Genomic DNA, 22,781 nt, shown 5'->3' on the forward strand with positions numbered 1-22,781 from the left:
TCATGTGCCACGCTATGAGCTTGTAGATATGAGATTTGAATAGCTAAAGTATAAAATAATGGTTAAAGTGATCACACAGATGCGTTCCTGGTTTTAACACATCCCCCGCCAACGGCTAATCTCAGAACGTCCATCGTAGTGCCAAGCTTTTTCCTACCTTTTTTGTTTTTTTGATTCCATCATAGGCCCCGCTAAATCCGTTTAAAATCCGCGTTCATTTGGTTCGACACAAACACGGGATCCGACATTACAAAACGCTGAAAACCGTGCCGCGATCCGACCAGCCGTTTTGGAGAACGAGAGCAAAACGTTACAATGGGGGATGCGGAGAGAAAAAAAACAAGCCGAGATAATGGCGTCCAAAGTTTGTAACAATCGGCCCTTTGCTTAGAAAGGGAAATTATTAACTAAAGGAAATCAACAGGATCGGTAGGTTTAAACTGAATTACTTTATGTAATTTTAAGCCACAAAATAATAATCAACAGGGCAAACAGTAAATAAATAATACACTGCCTTGAAATAGACTGTCCCTGTCTCTTTCCCTATTACACAACAAATAAATAAACAAGTCAACAAACAATTATTATTTCAAAAGCCCCTCCCACCCCAAACAATTCCCAAAGTACTTTGATCCCTCAAAACACAAGTTCACACTTAAACAATAAACAAAGAGTCAGAACGCCACCACGGAGGGTCGCTTACTCGTTTTACGAGACAGTAATAAACAGTCCCGCGTTAAGTTTCGAGACGGCCACTTACTTACCCTCCAGTGAATAGGAAGTGTCCATTTATCTCACAGTGTCCAACATGTTACATATCAAATCAGATACAATAACGTGCATAAGTAAATCAGATGTTACATATCACTCGTATAAAATAACACCCATAGATCAAGCAGATGAATATAATAATATAATGTGCATTTGTCACAGTCCCCCCCCCCAAGCTGGAAGCTGATTTTCAAGTCCTCCCAACGGAGGGTTTGAGGTTGACCACATTTAAAATGTATCCACTTTTTAACACTTTCCACTTCACTCAGTATTTTTCAGGGCCTATCTGACTCATCCTATAGCTGGACCTGACCATTTCGGGGGCACTAGCTTTGACGAGTTTGCATCAGATGGTTTTGAAAGTGGGTGCGTTCTCGCCCAGACCAAATCACCCGGCTTGAACTGGCCATGTTTCCGCCGGACCTCATAATATTTGGCTTGTCTAGGCTGAGAGACACCCACCCTTTGTGTAATTTCTTTAACCCTGGCCCACTCGTTGTAGTTGTCAATGGTGACCAGCAGCACGGTGTTCCTCTTATCCCTTCTCGAGAACGGCCCCGTCGGGTCGATCCCCAGGGACTCTCCTGCCCGGTCTACCCGAGTGGGCTGCAGTAGGGCGGACGCCTTACCATTTTCTGGCTTGCATTGCTGACACCAGTGGCACCTCTTCACGTACTCCCACACGTCTCTGCGGACTGTCGACCACCAGGCCACCTCAAGGATTCGAAGGAGAGTCTTTAGCCGACCTGGATGACCACCCGTGGGGCGATCATGGAAATACTCCAGGACACAGTGGACCCGGCTGTTGGGCACCACCACCTGATATTTCCGTCCACCGTCTTTGGAAGGCTGCCTTCGATACAAGATTCCTTGGATTTCCTCATAGCCAATGCGGTCTGTCCACTGGTCGGACTGGTGTATCTCTTCCCGTAGAGCTCGGACCTCGGGATCTGCCCTTTGAGCCCTGGCTAGGCTCGCAAGGGTTAACCCCGATGGCCACTTCTGGTACAGGCCTCCCACCTCCGGTGGGACGCTTCGGGCTCGGGATCCGAGAGTGACACCCTCACCGCCCCTCGATGGTAACCCCGGTACAGCCTCACACATCTGCGGCGACGACAGGTTGGGCGGTGGCTGTGAGGCGCTTTGTCGGTTGATCTTCTTCCAGCAGTTGCTGGAGGGCAGGCCATGGGAGGAAATAGTGGGTGGCCCCTGAGCTGTACGGGTGGGCTGACTGTAGGGAGTACTGGTGGGACGACCTTGAGGAGTACCTGTTCCCTTGGAACGACTGTCCGGCTTAGGTGGAGTTTGGGACCTTAGGTGTGACGTACAGATTTTTTCCAACTGCGCCACCTCACTGTTCCACTTCTCATCCCTCCTCATAAAACATTTAACCATTTCTTGCTGGAGTTGTTCAACGGAGGTTCTGATGAGAGTCTCCATCTCTGCCATTGTCCGATCTACGTACCCCCGTAGGATCTCCTCCCTGTTAATAGCACTCTCCATTGCCTCTACAAAGTCACCCGCCCCCGCTGCACCTCCTTCTCGCAGGCTTGCAGCTTGTCCTTAAGTACAGCCAATTGTCGCTGTACCTTGACATTAGGGCCCTCACTTCCCTCCAAGTCGCCTGCCGCCTCTACTACCTGTCTTGCTTTTCCCCCCTTTTGTTCCATTGTGATTTTCCTTTTCTTTTTTCCCGTTTTCACTCAGATGTTTTTTTTACAGTGTATTATTCTATTTTACCCTTTTACAACAACTATTAAATTGTGGCTCTCACAGTTACTTTTTAAACCTCGATCCCCGTACGGGCCACCACATGTAACAATCGGCCCTTTGCTTAGAAAGGGAAATTATTAACTAAAGGAAATCAACAGGATCGGTAGGTTTAAACTGAATTACTTTATGTAATTTTAAGCCACAAAATAATAATCAACAGGGCAAACAGTAAATAAATAATACACTGCCTTGAAATAGACTGTCCCTGTCTCTTTCCCTATTACACAACAAATAAATAAACAAGTCAACAAACAATTATTATTTCAAAAGCCCCTCCCACCCCAAACAATTCCCAAAGTACTTTGATCCCTCAAAACACAAGTTCACACTTAAACAATAAACAAAGAGTCAGAACGCCACCACGGAGGGTCGCTTACTCGTTTTACGAGACAGTAATAAACAGTCCCGCGTTAAGTTTCGAGACGGCCACTTCCGTCCGTGGTCCCGAGATTGTCTATTAGCTCCTTAGATTCCAAACGACTCTTAACCGTTCTTCCGCACTGACGGTCCAACTATTACGACTCGGGGTACCCCTTAAACTGTAATCCACCGGAACAGAACATGGATTTGTCTCACCCGCGGCACCGTAAGAATCCTCTCCGCGACCGGCGGTTCATTCACTAATCCAGCTGACGATTCCCCACGGCACTGCAACGATACGGTCCGTTCTCCACAGGGCTCGCCCGTTCCTAATACTTGGCTGCAGCTCAAACTTAAGTTAAAACATTGTCTTTAACAGTAAGGCTGGCGCCTAGGAGATCTCCTCTTGATTCCACCCGTTCCCACCGGTACACAGGTTTGTTTGTTCGATCCCTCCCCCCTGTGCTGCACCCTCTATTAGTAACGTCGGGTGGCACAAATCATTCAATCATCCCCTGATCAGACCCATTACCCTCCAGTGAATAGGAAGTGTCCATTTATCTCACAGTGTACAACATGTTACATATCAAACCAGATACAATAACGTGCATAAGTAAATCAGATGTTACATATCACTCGTATAAAATAACACCCATAGATCAAGCAGATGAATATAATAATACTAGAGTTTCGGGGGGCTACGCCCCCCTCAACCCCAGCCGCGCACGGGGCCCAGCGTGGCCGTGTGTATATTGGGGGACCCAAATCGCCGGAGTGAAACTGTGGAAAAGTTTTTTTGAAAAAGGAAAAAATTTGAAGAAATAATATTTGTTATGTTTCAGGGGGTCCACAGGGGGTCCGCGGACCCCCTGATGGTCCACTGACCCCCTGTGGAGTGTTGGGACGCGCAGGGACACCCCTGGAACATTGCGGACCATTTCGGTGTTTTTTTTTTTTTCATGAAGGTGGTTGCTTGTTTCTGGCGCAGGCTGTGCAAACCTGGCAACTTAGCGCATGCTGCCGCACGTTTAAGTGGCGTAGCGTCATGAGGGTCAGTGGGGCCGTGGCTCGGTCAGTGAAGACCCTGTAGTGCGGATGATATGTGGCATAGAGGGGCAGATTGTAAATCCACAGAGGAAACATCCGTGGGCTACCATTGGTTCAGCGATGTGTGCGGTCGCCCTGCGGCCCCTCCTCCTCCACCAATGTGCAGTATTGAGAGCCCTGACGTCACAACAATTGGAGCGATGGGCACTGCACTGTGGTTGGTTAGGGTACACCTAGGGCCCAGGTAGAAGCCAGTTAAAGCCTGCATGGGCAAACCCAGTTAGGACCCGCCTTGGTCCCACATAAACATGGCTAGTTGGGGCCCACCTAAGGGCCAGGTAGAAGCTACTTATAGCCTGCATGGGCATCGCAGTTGGGACTGAAGTGGATGGCGCTGACATTGCTGACATGGGGTCCATATGGTTTAGCCCACCTTGAAACCATATGGGAACTACGCTGGCATGCTGGCTGTAATGCAAACGCTGCATCATACCTGCAGTGTGTAGTTTGATGTTGTGTGTGTAGCAGATATACCTGCAGTGTGTAGATCAATGTCCATAGGAAAGTCAATGCCCAGCAGTGTTTTTTTTCCCCAGCAGAGTTTCTAGTGTCTCTGTGTCTCTCTGGAAGAGGTTGCACATGAACTCTGCAGCCGCACTGAGGCGCTCCAACACAAACACTCTGACATTAAGCTGCTTCACACAACAAACATCAGCACCACGCTGCTGTTTGTCCAAAAGACACAATATCTCCTCTCCCACCGACGTCATGTGTTCATTTATCGACAGCCGTACAGACTCCTTTTGACACATTTTACGTCGTTTATCCAGCTCTCACTGACTCTCCACATCGGGCTGTTATTTTGCTGCGATCAAGTCAACGATGTGAGAGATTAGCTATCACAGACGGACGGACAGGGGGTGAAACATAGTCTTGCGCCATGCCTTTCGGCCTGGCGGAGACAATAAAAAACCGAAAGTAAGGGAAATGGCCATTTCTGCAACAGAAGTAGTCAATAAACTATGCTATGAAAACATGGGCCACATTGGCAAAGAATGTAAGAAAGAGGCAATCATGTAGAAAATAGCCGATCTCAAAGCGTACAAAGCCTCTGAACGTGAGGCGTTTCGAGCTTGTAGATCGGCTATTTTCACAATATTTACTTGTGGAACGGAGTCAAACAGAATGGGGGGGTCCCAGATCAAGTACGTGTATTTGGGGGGGGGGGGGGGGGGCGGCGTGAAAGGGTTGATAAACACTGCTGTAATCGGAGCGAAATTATCTGAAATTACTACATGAGCATAATGCAGCGTAACATGCGTTGCACGGGGCGGTCCTGCCATTACGTTAGTTACTGTAGTTGCTGTGGAGCTACATAGTTCTCCAGAAGACACACACAAACATACACCATGTACAATGGACGAACTGAGCAGCAATATAGACATTCACCACACGAACGTGCATTGTTGACAAAGTGATTGCACAGCCGCTGCAGGCATGACAACCAGGTTAGCGTTAGCGACATGGCAGCTATCACAGCGCCCTGTCCGTCGTGCTGCAACTGCCTGTGATGGCTACAGCAGTAACAGCAAGCTGTCTGCGATGCCATTGTCTGGAGACTGCTGTTAGCGTGACACGACCAATGAGAGTGAGCGCTGTAGTTGTTGCTAAGATACGGTGGCGTCTCTGCCCCATAGCTTGTAGATCTCTCACACATGATTGGCGTAGGCTGCGTTGCCAGGTCTGACTTTGTGTGTAAGCAATGGGCGGCTTATTTTTGCGCGCCTTTGGGCTCGTTTGCATTGTGCGCACGGCAGCGCTTGTTTAGCGTACGTCAGCGCGACGTGGCAACGGACGTGGCAACGTGAAAGGTGATTGGCTGGTGAAAAGAAACACCCGACGTTACACCAGAAATGGTGCCTGGAGAAAATGGTGACCAAAAAAAAAGTTTGGAAAAAAAGGAAAAAAAAAACGCAGCGGCTGGCTGCTGTTGTGGTGATGAGGTCGTGCGCACGGTAAACGGTACGAAGCTGGCTCCCCTTCCGTTTTGTCCGACATTTGGTGAGTAGAATTAATTATGTTGCGCGGTGGAAAAGGTGTAGTGAACAGTGAGATGTCCCCTACGCGAGGCGTAAATTCAGCGCGGCCGCCGTGGCGAGTCAGTAGGCGACATGTGGTCTGGCGGTGCGTTGTTTATTCGATAACAGAGCTGTGGGGTGTCGCCACCGAGGGTGCGGAAGTTGCTCGCCATTTATATAGTTAGATAATGTGCATTTGTCACAAGTTGATCGCTAGACAGGAAACGGAGGCGGGACAAAAACCGGAAACAGTATTATTTCGTTTCCGGTCCGCCCCCTTCGAAACCGGAAGTGCAAAAAAAATCCGGAATCTGCACCTGCACGATTTAACATGGGAAAACACCCGCCCCGTAGGACTACGGGATTGGCGGTTAACGGTTGGATTTAACGGCCCGTAGGACTACGGGCTTGGCGGCAATAGTGTTAATGGGTTAATTTACAGGAAAAAAACAAAAAAAAGTATGTGCCTATCTGCGACGCGCATATCTGTCCACCATATCCAGTTCAGAATGTCCTGTATCCATAATTGACTGGATTACGTTACTCTACTAAATGTGCATTTATATCAGTCATTATTGCTGTTTGGTTTCATCTCAGTGTGTTTGGTTCCTCTTCTCTTCTTGTGACCATGATCTCAGATGCTCTGTGGTTGCAGTGTTACATTAAAATGTGTGACCTGCTGTATCAGTCACTAATGTTGATGTAACACTGCGTCACTGCTTTAAGACGTTGATTATTTTGGCTCAATTAGACTTGTTTTGAAGTGTTTTTTGCCCGTACACTGTGTTTACACTGTGTTTCTCTTAAAGGAGCACTTCACCCATTTTCAACCTTATCTTCATACTGTATAATAGGTCCTCACTAATGTACTAATGTACTCACTCTGTGTCTCAGAGGAGAGGAGCTGTGGACACCTCAGACTGTTGATGAATTGAATACATAGGACCACAATGGAAACAAGTCCCCAGGACTTTGTTGTGTTCTACTTTTGGCCTTAATGTACTCTGACTGTACCTCATGCTATTTACATTTATGACTAATAAAGTATTCAATCAATCAATCAAAAATAAACTTGCCTACCAGTGATATAGTGGCATAAATGTCCAAAAAAAAACAAATCCATTTGCCACTTACACTAGCTTGGTGTAGGCTTTTAAGACGCGTATATCAGGTGGGTTTCTCTGTAATTGCACATCCATTTGGTAGAAACTGGACCACAGTATACTCACAGACTCCTCGAGACAGGGATGACGTTTATGGAGCTTTTCTGAAATCCAGCTCACAGTTACAAAGATGCATAAAAGAAAACAAAAAATATAAGGTCCTTGTACAAGTACAGCTTGTCTTCTGTTCCAAAAACAGGTTATATAACATCAAAAGACACCCGAAATTAAGGTCAAAAACTGCTTGTTTCCTGCATTCAAAACTAGCGTCTTTCAACTTTTTCTCTCATTAATTACTGATTAACTTAACGTGTCACAGCTGCCCAGCATAATATTTTACCTCAACTGTAGGGGGCGCACTTTACCAAGCTACTGTAGACAGTACTACCGTCCTAAACATGGATAAAAATGTTAATTAAATACTGTTACTAATTTGTCTCTTACAAGTTGGTCATTTCAAACAAGATTGCAAACTTTCCCCCTTTTTAGCGGTGCTAGCCGCTCTATACCTGACTTTGTCCGCGTGCGTCAACGCTCTGATTGGTCAGGTGCGTCAACAAAGTGATTGGTCAAGCTTCACGTGACACATGGCTATAAACACATTATAAACACATATCGATGACAAAATGTATCAAAGGCGCCGCTACCTAAACACAGGGTGTTATTTTTTATTAATAAATAATACCAGAACAATGTCTTCTATTTCAGCTAAATGTCCTGGAAGATAATTGCTGTAGTTTCTACTCGCTTAGAATCCCTATTGATGATGTCACTGGTAGGCAGGTTTCTGAACCAATGAGAGACAGAGTGTCAGTGACAGAAGGTTAAACCACTTAAATAAACCCTCGGTACTTCATGCTACGTCAAATAGTGAAAATAGCTGATCTACAAGGAACATCACGTCACAATACAAAGGTGTTGTGAGCTTGTAGATCTGCTATTTGTGGTCTAGCAGCTATTATTGTTTTTTTTTATATTCTTACAATTCTCTTTCTTAATCTTTTGCTGTTAAATTTGGATGATAATATTGTGAAACTTTTTTTTTTTACTGAAATATTAGGTATGGGAAAATATTATAAATATCGAACAAGCCTAGTGTGTGTGTGTGTGTGTGTGTGTGTGTGTGCCGAAACTATGGCCATATATGGACATGACTGTCAGTTTTTGACATCATAGCAGAATGACATCATCCAGTGCTACTGTAGGTACCAAGATCGTGGGTCAGACAGGCGCTTTGTCCAGAACCGCCAATCCGACCAATATATGCCCGAAAATGAGCATATGATGACGTCATGGATCTCATGAAGGGGCATAAAGGGGAAAAGACAGACGGATACAGAGATCTCCATATATGGTCATTGGTTATTCAAATATAGCAGATCTACAAGCTCATGAGGTTGTAGATCTGCTATTTTTGAAAAATCGTTTTTCTCATTTTTGCAAATCTTTGAATATATATATTTTTTTTAAAAGTGAACATTTGTAACTCAAATCTTTGCTTCTGGGGTCCCGGCTGGAACAAAAATATTTTGAGATGAGGGTCCGCGGCCAAATACATATCATTTTGGGGGTCCTTGACATGAAAAAAGTATGAGAACCACTGATATTATAGCAACATTATGTTTTTTCAAAAAAAAATGTTAGGATTTAGAAGACATCTTTTGAATCTGACTCAGGTCCTAATGGGTTGGTCAAACATAGACAGAGCGATACTGAAATGATGAAAATGTCTAACAAACTGTGGAGGTACTAAGTTGGCCTGCATTGCACAAGAATCCTACTACTTTAATTGAAATGACCTCCAAAATGTGTCAGGGGTTGGTAACTCAACACACGTACACTCCACTTGCCCCAAAACTTGCCCCCCAGACTGTTGATCAGTGCTCTGGCTATAATATAGGCTTCTTTCCCCACCTTCAATGTACTTACATATTGTACAATTAATATAAATAAAACTACATTTCCTACATTGTAGCCACAGCAGCTTTCCTTCTTTTTGGCCGCAGCATCTCTTTTATTTTGATCGAGCGGCCCAAACCTCTAGTTCAGGGGTCTTCAACAGGGGGTCCGGGACCCCTAGGGGGTCCTCAGAGTTACTACAGGTGGTCCCCCAAATCTTTGTGTGATATGTTTTGTTTTTTTACCTTAACCACTTGAACCCTAGCATCCCTTTTCTGAGGAGAACTTTAGCCCAAAATAGCCGATCTACAAGCTCACAACGCCTCGCGCTGCGAGGCGTTGTGAGCTTGTAGATCGGCCATTTTTGGAGAGAAGAGTTATAGGTGTGTACAGTTATGGAAAGAGTTATAGGTGTGTACAGGGGAAAAAAGAGCAGCAAAGGTTTTCTGTATTAAATCTGAAACACAATTTTATACAATATAGAGGGGGTCCCTGCTTCATCTCTCTCTCAGCTAGGGGGTCCTTGGGCTGAAAACGTTGAAGACCCCTGCTCTAGTTGTATCAATCAATCAATCAATCAAGCTTTATTTATGACTGATCGGTCCAGTGATTTGTAGAAAAGTGTGAACGTCTCACATTATATAATTATACCGGTCATTTATTAACCTTTTAATTTTAAGGATATTAAAAAGGTATGACGTGCACTGAGCAAGGGGCTAGCATCCGGCTTGTGAATTGAGTCTATATAGGAAGTGTGACAGTTCATATGAATGGCCTGTAAGTCTCGCTGTTTCACCGCTGCTGGTGTCAGAAGTAATTGGGCTCTATTCAAGCGGACGGGTTTTAGGCCAACCTTTATACTTGATTTGAAATACTATATGCTTCCATTTGCTACTTTAAAGTCTTCTTTCAATCACCATGATATGCGTTTTGATAAATTATGGTCCCATTCATTTTAAAATGAATGATAAAGTAGGGTATGTTTCTAGGGTTTCTACTGGTTCAACAGAGTGAAGACCATGGCCTCACTGCAAAATAGGCTTAATGTCCGGTCTGTAGAAACCAATGGCGTGACGCTGTCCATATGTGTTTTACGGTCTATGGCACTATAGTCCCCGGACCACCATTCGATACCAGTTTTGTACACTATAGAAGGGTTAGGGTTAGTGTTTATTTAATTCATAGAGTTTCAGACCCGTAAAGGGTCCACTTGGACCCCCTTGTGGTCCACGGACCTGATGCCAAGAAGCACTGGACTAAATCAGGAGTCTTCAACGTTTTACAGGCCAAGAGAGAGATGAAGCAGAGACCCCCACTACATGTTGTATAACATTGTGTTGCAGATTAAACTTTTCATACATTTCATAGATAGCTTCATAGACAGACACTGTCATCAGTGATGGATTCATGTTAATGTGTATTTTCAGACATTTAACCACTTTCAATTCTTAGTAAACTTGACTTCCGGCTCTGTAAACTAATTTCACCCACTGACCCACACACGCACACCTGTAAATCACTGACCCACATACACACACACACACACACACACACACACACACACACACACACACACACACACACACCTGTAAACCTGTGATGTGACCATATAATAAATCTGATTATCTCCTTAATAAACCTTTCTAAACCTTTCCACTCGCTTGCGTCTCTTGGCCTCCGCGGTGGTCTGGTGCTCGGTGCCTTCGGCGAGGAGGCTCCCCCCGAACCCGAACCGGGCCCTCCTCTTCCTCAGCCTCTCTTCCCCCTCGGCCTGCTGCAGGACGACGGCGGAGACCGCTCCGAACCGCTCGGCGCGCTTCTTCAGCTGGTCCACGCTCACGGCCGAGTCACCGCTGTTGTTGTTGCTGTTGTTGTTGTTGTTGTTGTTGCTTCCGAGGACAGCACCCCCTGCTGGAGAAGGAGAAGAAGAAGAAGGACTTTGAGCAGCGTGGCCAACGACCTCCTCGTCCTCGTGGCGGTGGTCGGGTAAGGCGAACCTGGCGGTGCGGACGGCCTTCTTGCCCTCGGCCGACGTGGCCATCATGTTGAAGCGCTTGGCTCGTTGCAGCAGCTTCTCGCCCGTCGACACCGGAGGAGATATCTTCACCACGTTCGTCTTCTCGGGCGATCCGGGGGGGCGGTCCTCCTCCTCCTCCTCCTTCTCGTCCATTTGGACGTCGTTGTCGGCGGCGGCGGCGGCGGCGGCTCCGCCTTCGTCTTTGGCAAAGTCCTCCTCCTCCTCCGTCTTCTCTGTCAGAAGAACCTCTTGGTCGACGTCTCCGTCTTCCACCACCAGCTCCTCCTCCGTGATGTGTTCCACCACGTCCACCACCACGTCCTCGCCGCCGTGCCCCTCCAGGTGGGCCTGCAGACGGCCCACCAGCTCCGCCTTGTTGCCCTTGGCGTCCAGCCCTCGGGTCTCACACTCCTGCCTCAGCTCGGCCAGTTTCATCTTCTGGAGCTCTGCTGCCTCGGCCATGTTTGTTCCTTTGTTTGTTTGTTAGTTTGTTTGTTTGTTTTGTTTGTCGATGAATTGTCTTCGTCCACACAAAATGACTAACGTTCAGATGAAACGCTGCATTTTATACGCTTTACTCCTGTGTGAGGTTTTAAGGTGGGGGTGGCGGGCGTGCAGATATGTCCATATATGGACTGGACATACCGTGATGTCAGTCCAATTTTGCCGACGTTTTGTTGTTGTTGTTGTGTGACATCAGACTAGAGCTCGATCAGCGAGAGAGAGAGAGGAAGAGGGCAGTGGCGTGCACAGACATTTTGAGGGGCAGGTGCTCAAGTAAATTACACTTTTTTTTGTTTACTTGGTCTGCTCTGTTTTCCCTCTACACCTATACCTCTTTGCCAAGAATAGCCGATCTACAAGCCCACAACGCCTCGCAGCGCGAGGCGTTGTGGGCTTGCTAAAGTTCTCCTCAGAAAAGGGATGCTAGGTTTCGAGTGGTTATGGTAAAAAGAAAAATCATATCACATCAAGATTTGGCGGACCCCCTGTAATAACCCTGAGGACCCCCTAGGGGTCCCGGACCCCCTGTTGAAGACCCCTGCTGTAAACTGGAAAAAAAAAATGAAAAAAAAATCAAAAGGGCACTTCTGGTCAAGAGGGCAAAGGGCAGGTGCTCTAGAACCACCTAGAGTCTATCTGTGCACGTCCCTGGAAGAGGGGAAAAGGGGGGTTGGGGGGGGGTGGAGCCTATTTCACTCATGCAATAGGCATTACTGTAGAACCAGGTTTCAGAAGGTAGCATCACGTGTTTGATCCATGTGGGTTCTTGTTTACATTGTAGTTTAGAGTCTCAGCATCATGACGGCTTGGTTTCAACAGAAACTTTCAGAATAAGAGCCACTCGTATTGAATAGACAACACTGGTTTTATTTTTTAGTCTACTTACAGGATAGAAGACCACGATGGAAACACGTCCCCAGGACTTTTTTGTGTTATCCTTTTAACTTAAATGTCTGAATGTAACACGTTGCTGGTTACATGTTTGACTAATAAAGTATTCAATCAATCAATAGATATTTGAAGTCCGTGACACCAGAGCGATAGTAACTGACGCGATAAATAGATTGTTGGTAGCGGCTGGCAATATGCAAGAGCGCTTTTCCTTAGATCTGCCGCGCAACATTTATTATTTTAATCACGCATGAGTACCAGTTATGTGCACTCCTGTGTATAATATAGTTTTTGAGTGGTGCCAACCACTCCTACATTTGACTGTGTGTGTGTGTGTGTGTGTGTGTGTGTGTGTGTGTGTGTGTGTCTGTCCGTCTGTATGTTTGCGAACGGCCTCAACATGTTTGTCTCTGGCATCAACGGCAGTGGCTCAGGGGTAGAGTGGCCGGGTAGAGTGAACTGGAAAACCGCAAGGTTCCCAGTTCGATCCCGGGCTGGGGCGCTCCCCTAGAGATAGTGTGGAAGTGTCCTTGAGCAAGACGCTGAACCCCTAATTGCTCCCGATGATGAGCAGGTTGGTGCCTTGCATGGTTTCCTCCGCCATCGGTGTATGAATGTGTGTGTGAATGGGTTAATGGCACAATCAATGTAAAGCGCTTCGGATAGAAGCGCTATATAAAATGCACTATTTACCATTTACCATCAACAGCTGCAGCTGATTGCAACACAAGGATGCAACCAGTTGCACTAATTAAACACAAACAGGAGTGCAACACATGCGCATAATGAACTCATCAAAGGCACCACTCACTTCACACCACCCTGGGCAAGCCCTGTGATGTTGGTTGTCTAGGAAGTTGACAACCGGAAATGGTTGAATTTGGCGGAAGTACCGCCCAAGGAAATGACGTTGATGCTTTACAAATCTGTTAACATTTTCCGTGAATGAAACGAGTGTTGTGATTGGTTTCCGGGGGAAACGGAAATCTGTCCTCTCAGGACTTCCTAGACACTCGCTGCTTTAGGTTGTGACCAGGCTCTTCTTTTCGCAGATGAGTGAGGCTGGGACCGAGGTTACTTCACACTGGGTGTGATTTTTTTATTAACCCTTTAAGACCTGGAACTGTGTCATTTTTAGATTTGATCTAAAAAGCATTATTTTACACTTTGGGCTATTCAAAAATAGCAGATCTACAAGCTCATAGCGCGGCACCGAGTGCCGCGCTATGAGCTTGTAGATCTGCTATTTTTGAAAAATCGTGAACATGTGTGCAAATCTTTGAATATATATATTTTTAAAGCGAACATTTTTTAACTCAAATCTTTGCTTCTGGGGGGTCCCTGGAACACAATATTTTGATGGGGGTCCTCGGCCAAATACATATAATTTTAGGGGTCGTTGAAATGAAAAAGATTGAGCACCACTGATATAGAAACAAAGGTTTTTCAGAAAACTGTTGAGATTTAGGAGATATGTAGAATCGGCTTCAGGTCTCAATGGGTTAAAACTTATCTACTTTGACATTTTTTATTTGTGTGTGTGTGTGTGTGTGTGTGTGTGTGTGTGTGTGTGTGTGTGTGTGTGTGTGTGTGTGTGTGTGTGTGTGTGTGTGTGTGTGTGTGTGTGTGTGTGTGTGTGTGTGTGTGTGTGTGTGTGTGTGTGTGTGTGTGTGTGTGTGTGTGCAGGGATCTGAAGCTGGACAACGTGATGCTAGACGCTGAGGGTCACATAAAGATCGCAGACTTTGGCATGTGTAAAGAGAACATGTTGGATGGAGTCACCACCAAGACCTTCTGTGGAACCCCTGATTACATCGCCCCCGAGGTACGTGTGTGTGTGTGTGTGTGTGTGTGTGTGTGTGTGTGTGTGTGTGTGTTAGAGGGTAGCATGGGTCCAAAAAATTGGACCCGAACCGAAACGGATCCGAGGATATTTGAACCGAACCGAACGGACCCTAGAAAGAAATCAAATTTACTGGACCCTACCCGAAACGGAGCCGATTAAAATTAGACCCGGTCCGAAACGGAGCCGATTAAAATTAGACCCGGTCCGAAACGGAGCCGATTAAAATTAGACCCGATCCTAAATGGACCCGGGGGAAATGGAGCCGATCCGGCCGGGTCTTTAGACCCAAACCGTGTCCGATGCTATATTATGCTTATTTTCTCCATAACATCGAGACTGGTAGTCTCAGCGAGTCAGCGCTTCTCCGAGGCGAACTACAGCGGAGGGTTGCGTCATGCAGACGCTGAACAGCTACGTTTTCACAGACTTTCATATCCCCCCAGCTCAAGCTATAAATTAACACAGGAATGAGCCTAGATGCATATCAATTGTCCATTGTGTGACCTGTCCTGTTGTAGGCTAGGTGTTAAAATGAAATGAATAAAGTGGGCATGAGTGAACTGCTGCGCAACGAACACCAAAACTATGAAAACACCCGCTCGGCGCTCACCCCAAAACACAGTCGCCCCTCCCCCGGGGAAAATCCGTCGGTATTCGCCTGGTATTCCTAGCAATCATATCAGTAAACTATGCCTAAACCTAACCTTATTCCTAATCTTAACCTCAGTAAAACTATGCCTAATCCTAAACCTATGTCTGCCCTTATCCTCAGTAAAACAATAAAAGAACCGCTGGTCCGCCTGAAAAATGGGGGCGACGATGTTTTGGGGCGAGCTGTGCCAGAGCCTTTCCCAGCGCGACACCGTCGTCCAACTTTCACCACTTTATCCATTGCAAACAGACAGTCACTGTACTTGCATAATATCCACGACCCACACGTGTTCGGGTCCCTTTATCGACAATTGGGTCCGGCTTGGTTCAGATTCTATCAGTGTGTCACCTCGGAACCTCGGTTCTGTTAATCAACACCGAGCGAACACCCTACTCAGCGCTGATTAGAAGGAGAGCCTGTGTTCAGTTGTGTCGTATCAAAAATAGCAGACATACAAGCTCACAAAGCGGCGCGTTGCGACGTGCTGTGAGCTTGTAGCTCTGATATTTTCAACGCGCGACACCATCGTACAACGAATAGGCTATTCTATAACTGCAGCGCACAGCAGAGCAGGCTGTCAGAATTAAACCACACAGTCAGATCATGATAAAAACTTTAAATGATTATGATTTTTTATGATTTTGATCTACAAGCTCACAACCCGTCGCGATGTGATGCGTTGTGAGCTTGTAGATCGGCTATTTTCAAATATAGCCTAGGTATAAGATAGGGCTAAAGTGGTTAATGTGTGTTGTTTCATAATGTCATATAATCTCTCTGAAAAGTAACTAGTAGCTAAGTTTTCAAATAATTGTAGTGGAGTAAAAGTACAATATTTGCCTCTGAGGTGTACAGTATTGGAAACTGGAAATACTCAAGTAAATTACAAAGACCTAAAAATTGAACTGAAGCGCTGGACTTCTCTTAATGTTGAATCCTCTCCTCTCCTCTCCTCTCCTCTCCTCTCCTCTCCTCTCCTCTCCTCTCCTCTCCTCTCCTCTCCTCTCCTCTCCTACAGATCATAGCCTACCAACCCTACGGTAGGTCTGTAGACTGGTGGGCCTACGGAGTTCTGCTCTACGAGATGCTAGCAGGACAGGTGTGTACGCGCGTGTGTGTGCGTGTGTGTGTGTGTGTGTGTGTGTGTGTGTGTGTGTGTGTGTGTGTGTTGTAACGACCTGCGAAGTCTAAACCAGATATGCCACAGTAGTCTGGCTATATTCAATAGTTTCGTCAAAGACTTAACCCTTCCCAAAACATAATGGGACTATATCCCCAAATTCAACTTAATTCAACCAAGATACGGATACTTGCCTAGAATTCTTGATTGAATGTTAAATCTGGATAATATTCCTCAATTCCTGCGACCTACACGGTCATTGACAAACACATCCCCAGAGTCAGATCTGGAAATAATCTATCATTTCCCATGCAATAAGGCTACCTAAGATAAAGCGACCCAGCAATCGGTAATGCTAGGAGCTGACAAAATTCTCTGTTTATTCAACCAGATTATGGGCAATGCCAAGGTCCCAGTCGAATACAGCAGAATCCACTATCGCTCCCCGCAACCTCGTTGCAGTCTGGTCGCCAAGACAATCTGAAAGGAGAGAGCCCAATAGAATATTGGGGGGGGGGAGGAATATGGGAGAAGCTCCGGACATACAAGGCTATGTCCCTCGCCCGATCGTAAGTCGGGGGAACATGCTAACACCTCATACGCACATCAGGCTCCTCTACCAACCAAACCCCCGAACAGAATTATACAGCAGTATTTATACAATTTGATTACATCCGACAAGCCTAATATGGCCTTCCTTCCCCAAAAGTCCCCCATTGCAGCTAACACCATATATAGCAACGGGTCATAACAGTACGTTGTCAGAAACAGCAAGTCATTGATAAGAGGAAGTTATGGTGTAGGCCGTTCTGATGCAATCATGTCTGGCGGACCTCGGGCCCGCTCATCTTCATCATGGGGTACAGGATGTGGGTCAGATCCACACCCACGAAGACCCAGTCTCCTCGACTGTGTGTGTGTGTGTGTGTGTGTGTGTGTGTGTGTGTGTGTGTGTGTGTGTGTGTGCGTGTGCGTGCGTGCGTGTGCGTGCGTGCGTGCATTTCCCTGTCATTTTACAGTAAATACATGACGGTTGTGTTTGTCCCTCCTCAGCCTCCGTTCGACGGGGAGGATGAGGATGAGCTGTTTCAGTCCATCATGGAGCATCACGTCTCCTACCCTAAAGCCATGAGTAAAGAGGCTGTAGCCATCTGCAAGGGAGTGAGTACACACACACACACACACACACACACACACACACACACACACACACACACACACACACACACACACACACACACACACACACACACACACACACACACACACACACACCATAGACTGTATAAATGAGATGGACAAAGCCACTCCCCTGCTTTCTACAGACCGAAAATGAAGCCAATTGTTCCAAGACTGTAGGTCCGCCATCTTTCAATATCGCGTCATATTGCGTCATATCCTGCAGAATAAGACCAGACCATTATTGGTTGGGTAGCTTGTCAATCAAGAGCGGGGGCGGGGAATGAATGCTATTGGTGGTGTAGCTTGTCAATCAAATCATCCCGCCCCTCCTAGAGAATAGCCTACTTTATCGTCAATTTTAGAATAAATTTGACCATAATTTAGCAAAACGCATATCATGATGATTGAAAGGAGACTTTAAAATAGCGACTGGAAGCATATAGAATTTATGACAATTTTTATTACAGTAAGAAAATCTAGTCTAAAGTTTGTCAAAAAACCCATTCACTTGCGTTAAAATAAATTCTTTCTGACACCGCAGGTCGGCGCAGGGTAAAACAGCGCCACTCTGGCCATTTTGTCGGCCTCATCGTAAATATCTAAGACTTGCCCCTTGACACACACACACACACACACACACACACACACACACACACACACACACACACACACACTCTGGACAACCAACTATCCGACCAACTGGACACCGGACTCTGCACTCGGTCCTTGTGTCCTCACCGATGCACACGAGGAGTTTGAAGTTTGAGTGCCTATATATGGTCATATCTGTCGGTTCCTATTTGATGGTTCTCACTATGCAGAACGACCCATTTCACACAAGCGTTCAAAATGTAAAATACTTCTTTTGAAAATCGCAGGTCTGCAAGATCTGCTATTGTCAAATAGCTGAAGTGTATATATATAGGGCTGAAGTGGTTAATGTATGTTTTGTAACAATAGAGGATATGCGTGTGACATCATCATCAAAACCGGAAGTTATGCAGGAATGCCTACTGAGTGTCAAAAAAATACTTTCTGGCCTTGACAGCCCATGCATCCAAACAGAAAAGTCATATCTGATTGCATTAAACAACATTAAACAATGTTAAACTCATTTTGCTTGTTTCTTTGCCACTCGATTTGCCACTCGATGTGCCATTCACTTTAAGCATGCGCATATCCTCTATAATCTAAATAATCTAAATCTACCAAGTAACTAGTAACTAATGTTTTCAAACAATTGTGGAGTAAAAAGGAAAATATTTGCCTCTGAGATGAAATGGAGTAGAAGTATGAAGTATTATTACTATTGACAATTGGAAGTACTCCAGCACATTAAACAATAGCTCAAAATTGAACTTTTTTCTAATTAATAAAATGAATAAAAATGTTGTCCAATCTGTCTGTTACAGTTAATTAAGCATGTCACGGTTTATCATAAATCGATCAAAATCGATTCAAAATGGTGACGATTTAAATCGATTTAATGAAAAATTAATCGAGATGCAAAAAATAGCCAGAAGAAAAATGTGGACAGGTGGAAAACTTGAGTTAAACTTGCAGAATGACGCATTACTTTACCTGAGTTACATCTACTGAAGCCTGTAGGTCTGCTGAGTGAGAGAGGGCTTTCTATCTCGTACCTGTGGCTAAATGTGTGTGTGTGTGTGTGTGTGTGTGTGTGTGTGTGTGTGTGTGTGTGTGTGTGTGTAGCTGATGACTAAGCACCCGGCCAAGCGTCTGGGCTGTGGTCCCGAGGGGGAACGGGACATCAAAGAACACGCCTTCTTCCGCTACATCGACTGGGACAAACTGGAGAGTAAGGAGGTGCAACCCCCCTTCAAACCTAAAGCTGTGAGTACACACACACACACACACACACACACACACACACACACACACACACACACACACACACACAACCCCCCTTCAAACCTAAAGCTGTGAGTACACACACACACACACACGCACATGCACGCACGCACGCACGCACGCACGCACGCACACACACACACACACACACACACACACACACACACACACATATGCACACACACAACCCCCCTTCAAACCTAAAGCTGTGAGTACACACACACACACACACACACGCGCGCGCACACGCACACGCACGCGCACACACACGCACACACCAGTGATTCCGTTAGCCGGTATTTATCGTCCATTGACCGATAAAATGTTTAATTGGCCGTTAATTATAAACATCACCGATACCACCGTGGCTGGTTGGGAAAATGCTGTTATTAGGCTATTTTATCATTTAAGCCTATTATTAATATGATTATTTGGATAAAGTAGTACAGCCATTAAAACCCATCATGATCATTTAAAGTTTTTATCATGATCTGACAATGTCACAGTGCGGGTTCATTCCAGAAAGCCTGCTGCTGCTGCTGCTGTGTCTCACACACAGTGCTCTCTGCGCTGCAGTTATCTGATAGATCAGCCTATTCTTCGTACCATGGTGTTGCGCGTTGAAAATATCAGACCTTCAAGCTCACAACACGTCGCAACGTGCTGTGAGCTCGTATGTCTGCTATTTTTGATAAGCAGTGGCGTGCACAGACATTTTGAGGGGCAGGTGCTCAAGTAAATTATACTTTTTTTTGTTGACTTGGTCTCCTCTTTTTTCCCTCTACACCTATACCTCTTTGCCAAAAATAGCAGATCTACAAGCCCACAACGCCTCGCGCTGCGAGGCGTTGTGGGCTTGTAGATCTGCTATTTTTGGCTAAAGTTCTCCTCAGAAAAGGGTTGCTAGGTTTCGAGTGGTTATGGTAAAAAGAAAAATCATATCACATAAAGAATTGGCGGACCCCCTGTAGTAACTCTGAGGACCCCCTAGGGGTCCCGGATCCCCTGTTGAAGACCCCTGCTGTAAACTGAAAAAAACAAACTTTTTTTTTTCTTTTTTTTCAAAAGGGCACTTCTGGTCAAGAGGGCAAAGGGCAGGTGCTCTAGCACCACCTAGAGTCTATCTGTGCACGTCCCTGTGTTGCGCGTTGAAAATATCAGACCTTCAAGCTCACAACACGTCGCAACGTGCTGTGAGCTTGTATGTCTGCTATTTTCGATAAGCAACAACACCGCCGTACGGCAAAGCACAAATGAAGCTTTACACAGCTGACTGCGTCAACTAATCAGCGCTGCGTACGGGTGGTTCGCTCAGCTGTTGATAAACAGAACCGAGGTCCCGGAGTGATAGAATATGAACCAAGACGGACCCAATTGACGATAATAAAACCCGTCAAAACCAGAACTCGTATGGGCCGTGGATATTATGCAAGCAAGCACAGTGACTGTCTGTCTGTCTGCAATGGATAAAGTGGTGAAAGTTGGTGACACACATTGCAGGCAACTTAGGCAAGTAATCAACCTCCCTTGCGCCATCATTCATGTGTAACATTAACAAAACAAAACAAAAGGTTTTGCATATTACGGTTGAATGAGATGTAAAGCCCTAAACATGTATTAAGTTGTTTATACTGTGCTACGTATGGTATGGTGTAGCAGTTCACTCACGGCCACTTTATTCAGTTATTTTTTGGCAATCTCTGCATGATGGAGCAGATAGATATTATTTAGTTAACTATAAACACTAGATTGCATCTGTGACAAAGTGTAAAGAAGCTCAGCGCTAACGTAACGAGGTGTAATGATCAGCTGGGTGCATGCATCTGCAATCATGCATGTGACCTTAACTCATTCAGTGCCCAGCTTATTTATGGAATTTTGGCTCTGAGTGCCACAGCCAAAACTCATTGTAAAAAATAAAGTGCTTAGGAGCCGAGATGCAGCCTTTTTAAGTTAGAAGTTAAACAAAGAGTGAATGGAGCAGCAAATCTTCAAATCATCATATCTTGGGTTCTGAACATGTTTTTCCCAACAAAAAAAAAACGAAAGTGGCCGATAAATGTATTCTTTGGACGGTAAAATATAATCCCGTCGGTCAAGTTGGCCGGCCCAAAAATGGTCTAGCGGAAACCCTGGCACACATGCACACACGCGCGCACTCACACACTCTCACACACACACACACACACACACACGCACACGCACACGCACACGCACACACACACACACACACACACACACACACACACACTCACAGGCACGCACACACACGCACTCGCACGCACACACGCACACACACGCACACACACACACACACACACACACGCACTCACGCACTCACACGCACTCACGCACTCACACACACACACGCTCACACGCTCACGCACACAGAGTACTTTGTAATCTCAGGTATATCAGTAAGCTGAACAGTGATTGGCTCTCCCTCATCCACACCGCCGCTCAACCCAGCCATCCCATTGGTCACTGCTCCCGGCCAACGGCTGGGCTGCCATTGGCCGGAGCAGTCCACCAATGTTTTTAAACCCAGATGTCATTGGCTGATAATGGACCAATGCAAATCCACACAGTCCAGGCTGTGGATGATTTGATTGGTCGACATCATGTTTCAGTTGTATTTATCTTTTTTCTCTTTGTTTGTTTGTTTGTTTGTCGTCTTTTTTTCCTTCATCCATCCATCATGCTCACTCCATGCTTTCATCTCTCTCTCCCTCTTTCTCTCTATTTCCCTCTCTCTCTCCTCTCTCCCTCTCTCCCTCTCTCCCTCTCTGTCTGTGTCTCTCTGTCTGTCTGTCTGTCTGTCTGTCTGTCTGTCTGTCTGTCTGTCTGTCTGTCTGTCTGTCTGTCTGTCTGTCTCTCTTTGTGTCTGTCTGTCTGTCTGTCTGTCTGTCTGTCTGTCTGTCTCTCTTTGTGTCTGTCTGTCTGTTTGTCTGTCTCTCTTTGTGTCTGTCTGTCTGTCTCTCTTTGTGTCTGTCTGTCTGTCTGTCTGTCTCTCTTTGTGTGTGTCTGTCTGTCTGTCTGTCTGTCTCTCTTTGTGTCTGTCTCTCTTTGTGTCTGTCTGTCTGTCTGTCTGTCTGTCTGTCTCTCTCTCTTTGTGTCTGTCTGTCTGTCTCTCTTTGTATGTCTCTCTCTCTCTCTCTCTCTCTCTCTCTCTCTCTCTCTCTCTCTCTCTCTCTCTCTCTCTCTATGTCTCTCTCTCTCTCTCTCTATGTCTCTCTCTCTCTCTCTCTATGTCTCTCTCTCTCTATGTCTCTCTCTCTCTCTATGTCTCTCTCTCTATGTCTCTCTCTCTCTCTCTCTCTCTCTCTCTCTCTCTCTCTCTCTCTCTCTCTCTATGTCTCTCTCTCTCTCTCTCTATGTCTCTCTCCTCTCTCTCTCTCTCTCTCTCTCTCTCTCTCTCTCTCTCTCTCTCTCTCTCTCTCTCTCTATGTCTCTCTCTCTCTCTCTCTCTCTCTCTCTCTCTCTCTCTCTCTATGTCTCTCTCTCTCTCTCTCTCTCTCTCTCTCTCTCTCTCTCTCCATGGCAGTGTGGGCGTGACGGTGAGAACTTTGACAGGTTCTTTACTCGTCACCCCCCCGTGCTGACCCC

General features: G+C 45.9%; 1 protein-coding gene across 1 annotated transcript in view; it reads left to right on the forward strand.

The window, feature by feature from the left end:
* The window catches only part of LOC311035306 (protein kinase C beta type-like), an 80,705-nt gene that overhangs the window by 55,052 nt on the left and 2,872 nt on the right, over nucleotides 1–22,781 (forward strand). Inside the window, 5 exon segments of the mRNA XM_084043426.1 lie at nucleotides 14,190–14,328; nucleotides 16,020–16,100; nucleotides 17,175–17,282; nucleotides 19,017–19,157; nucleotides 22,720–22,780. Coding sequence (XP_083899552.1) covers nucleotides 14,190–14,328; nucleotides 16,020–16,100; nucleotides 17,175–17,282; nucleotides 19,017–19,157; nucleotides 22,720–22,780 — 530 coding nt within the window.

This window comes from Gymnoscopelus microlampas (assembly GCF_963454915.1).
Source record: "Gymnoscopelus microlampas genome assembly, chromosome: 2".
Taxonomy (NCBI): domain Eukaryota; kingdom Metazoa; phylum Chordata; class Actinopteri; order Myctophiformes; family Myctophidae; genus Gymnoscopelus; species Gymnoscopelus microlampas.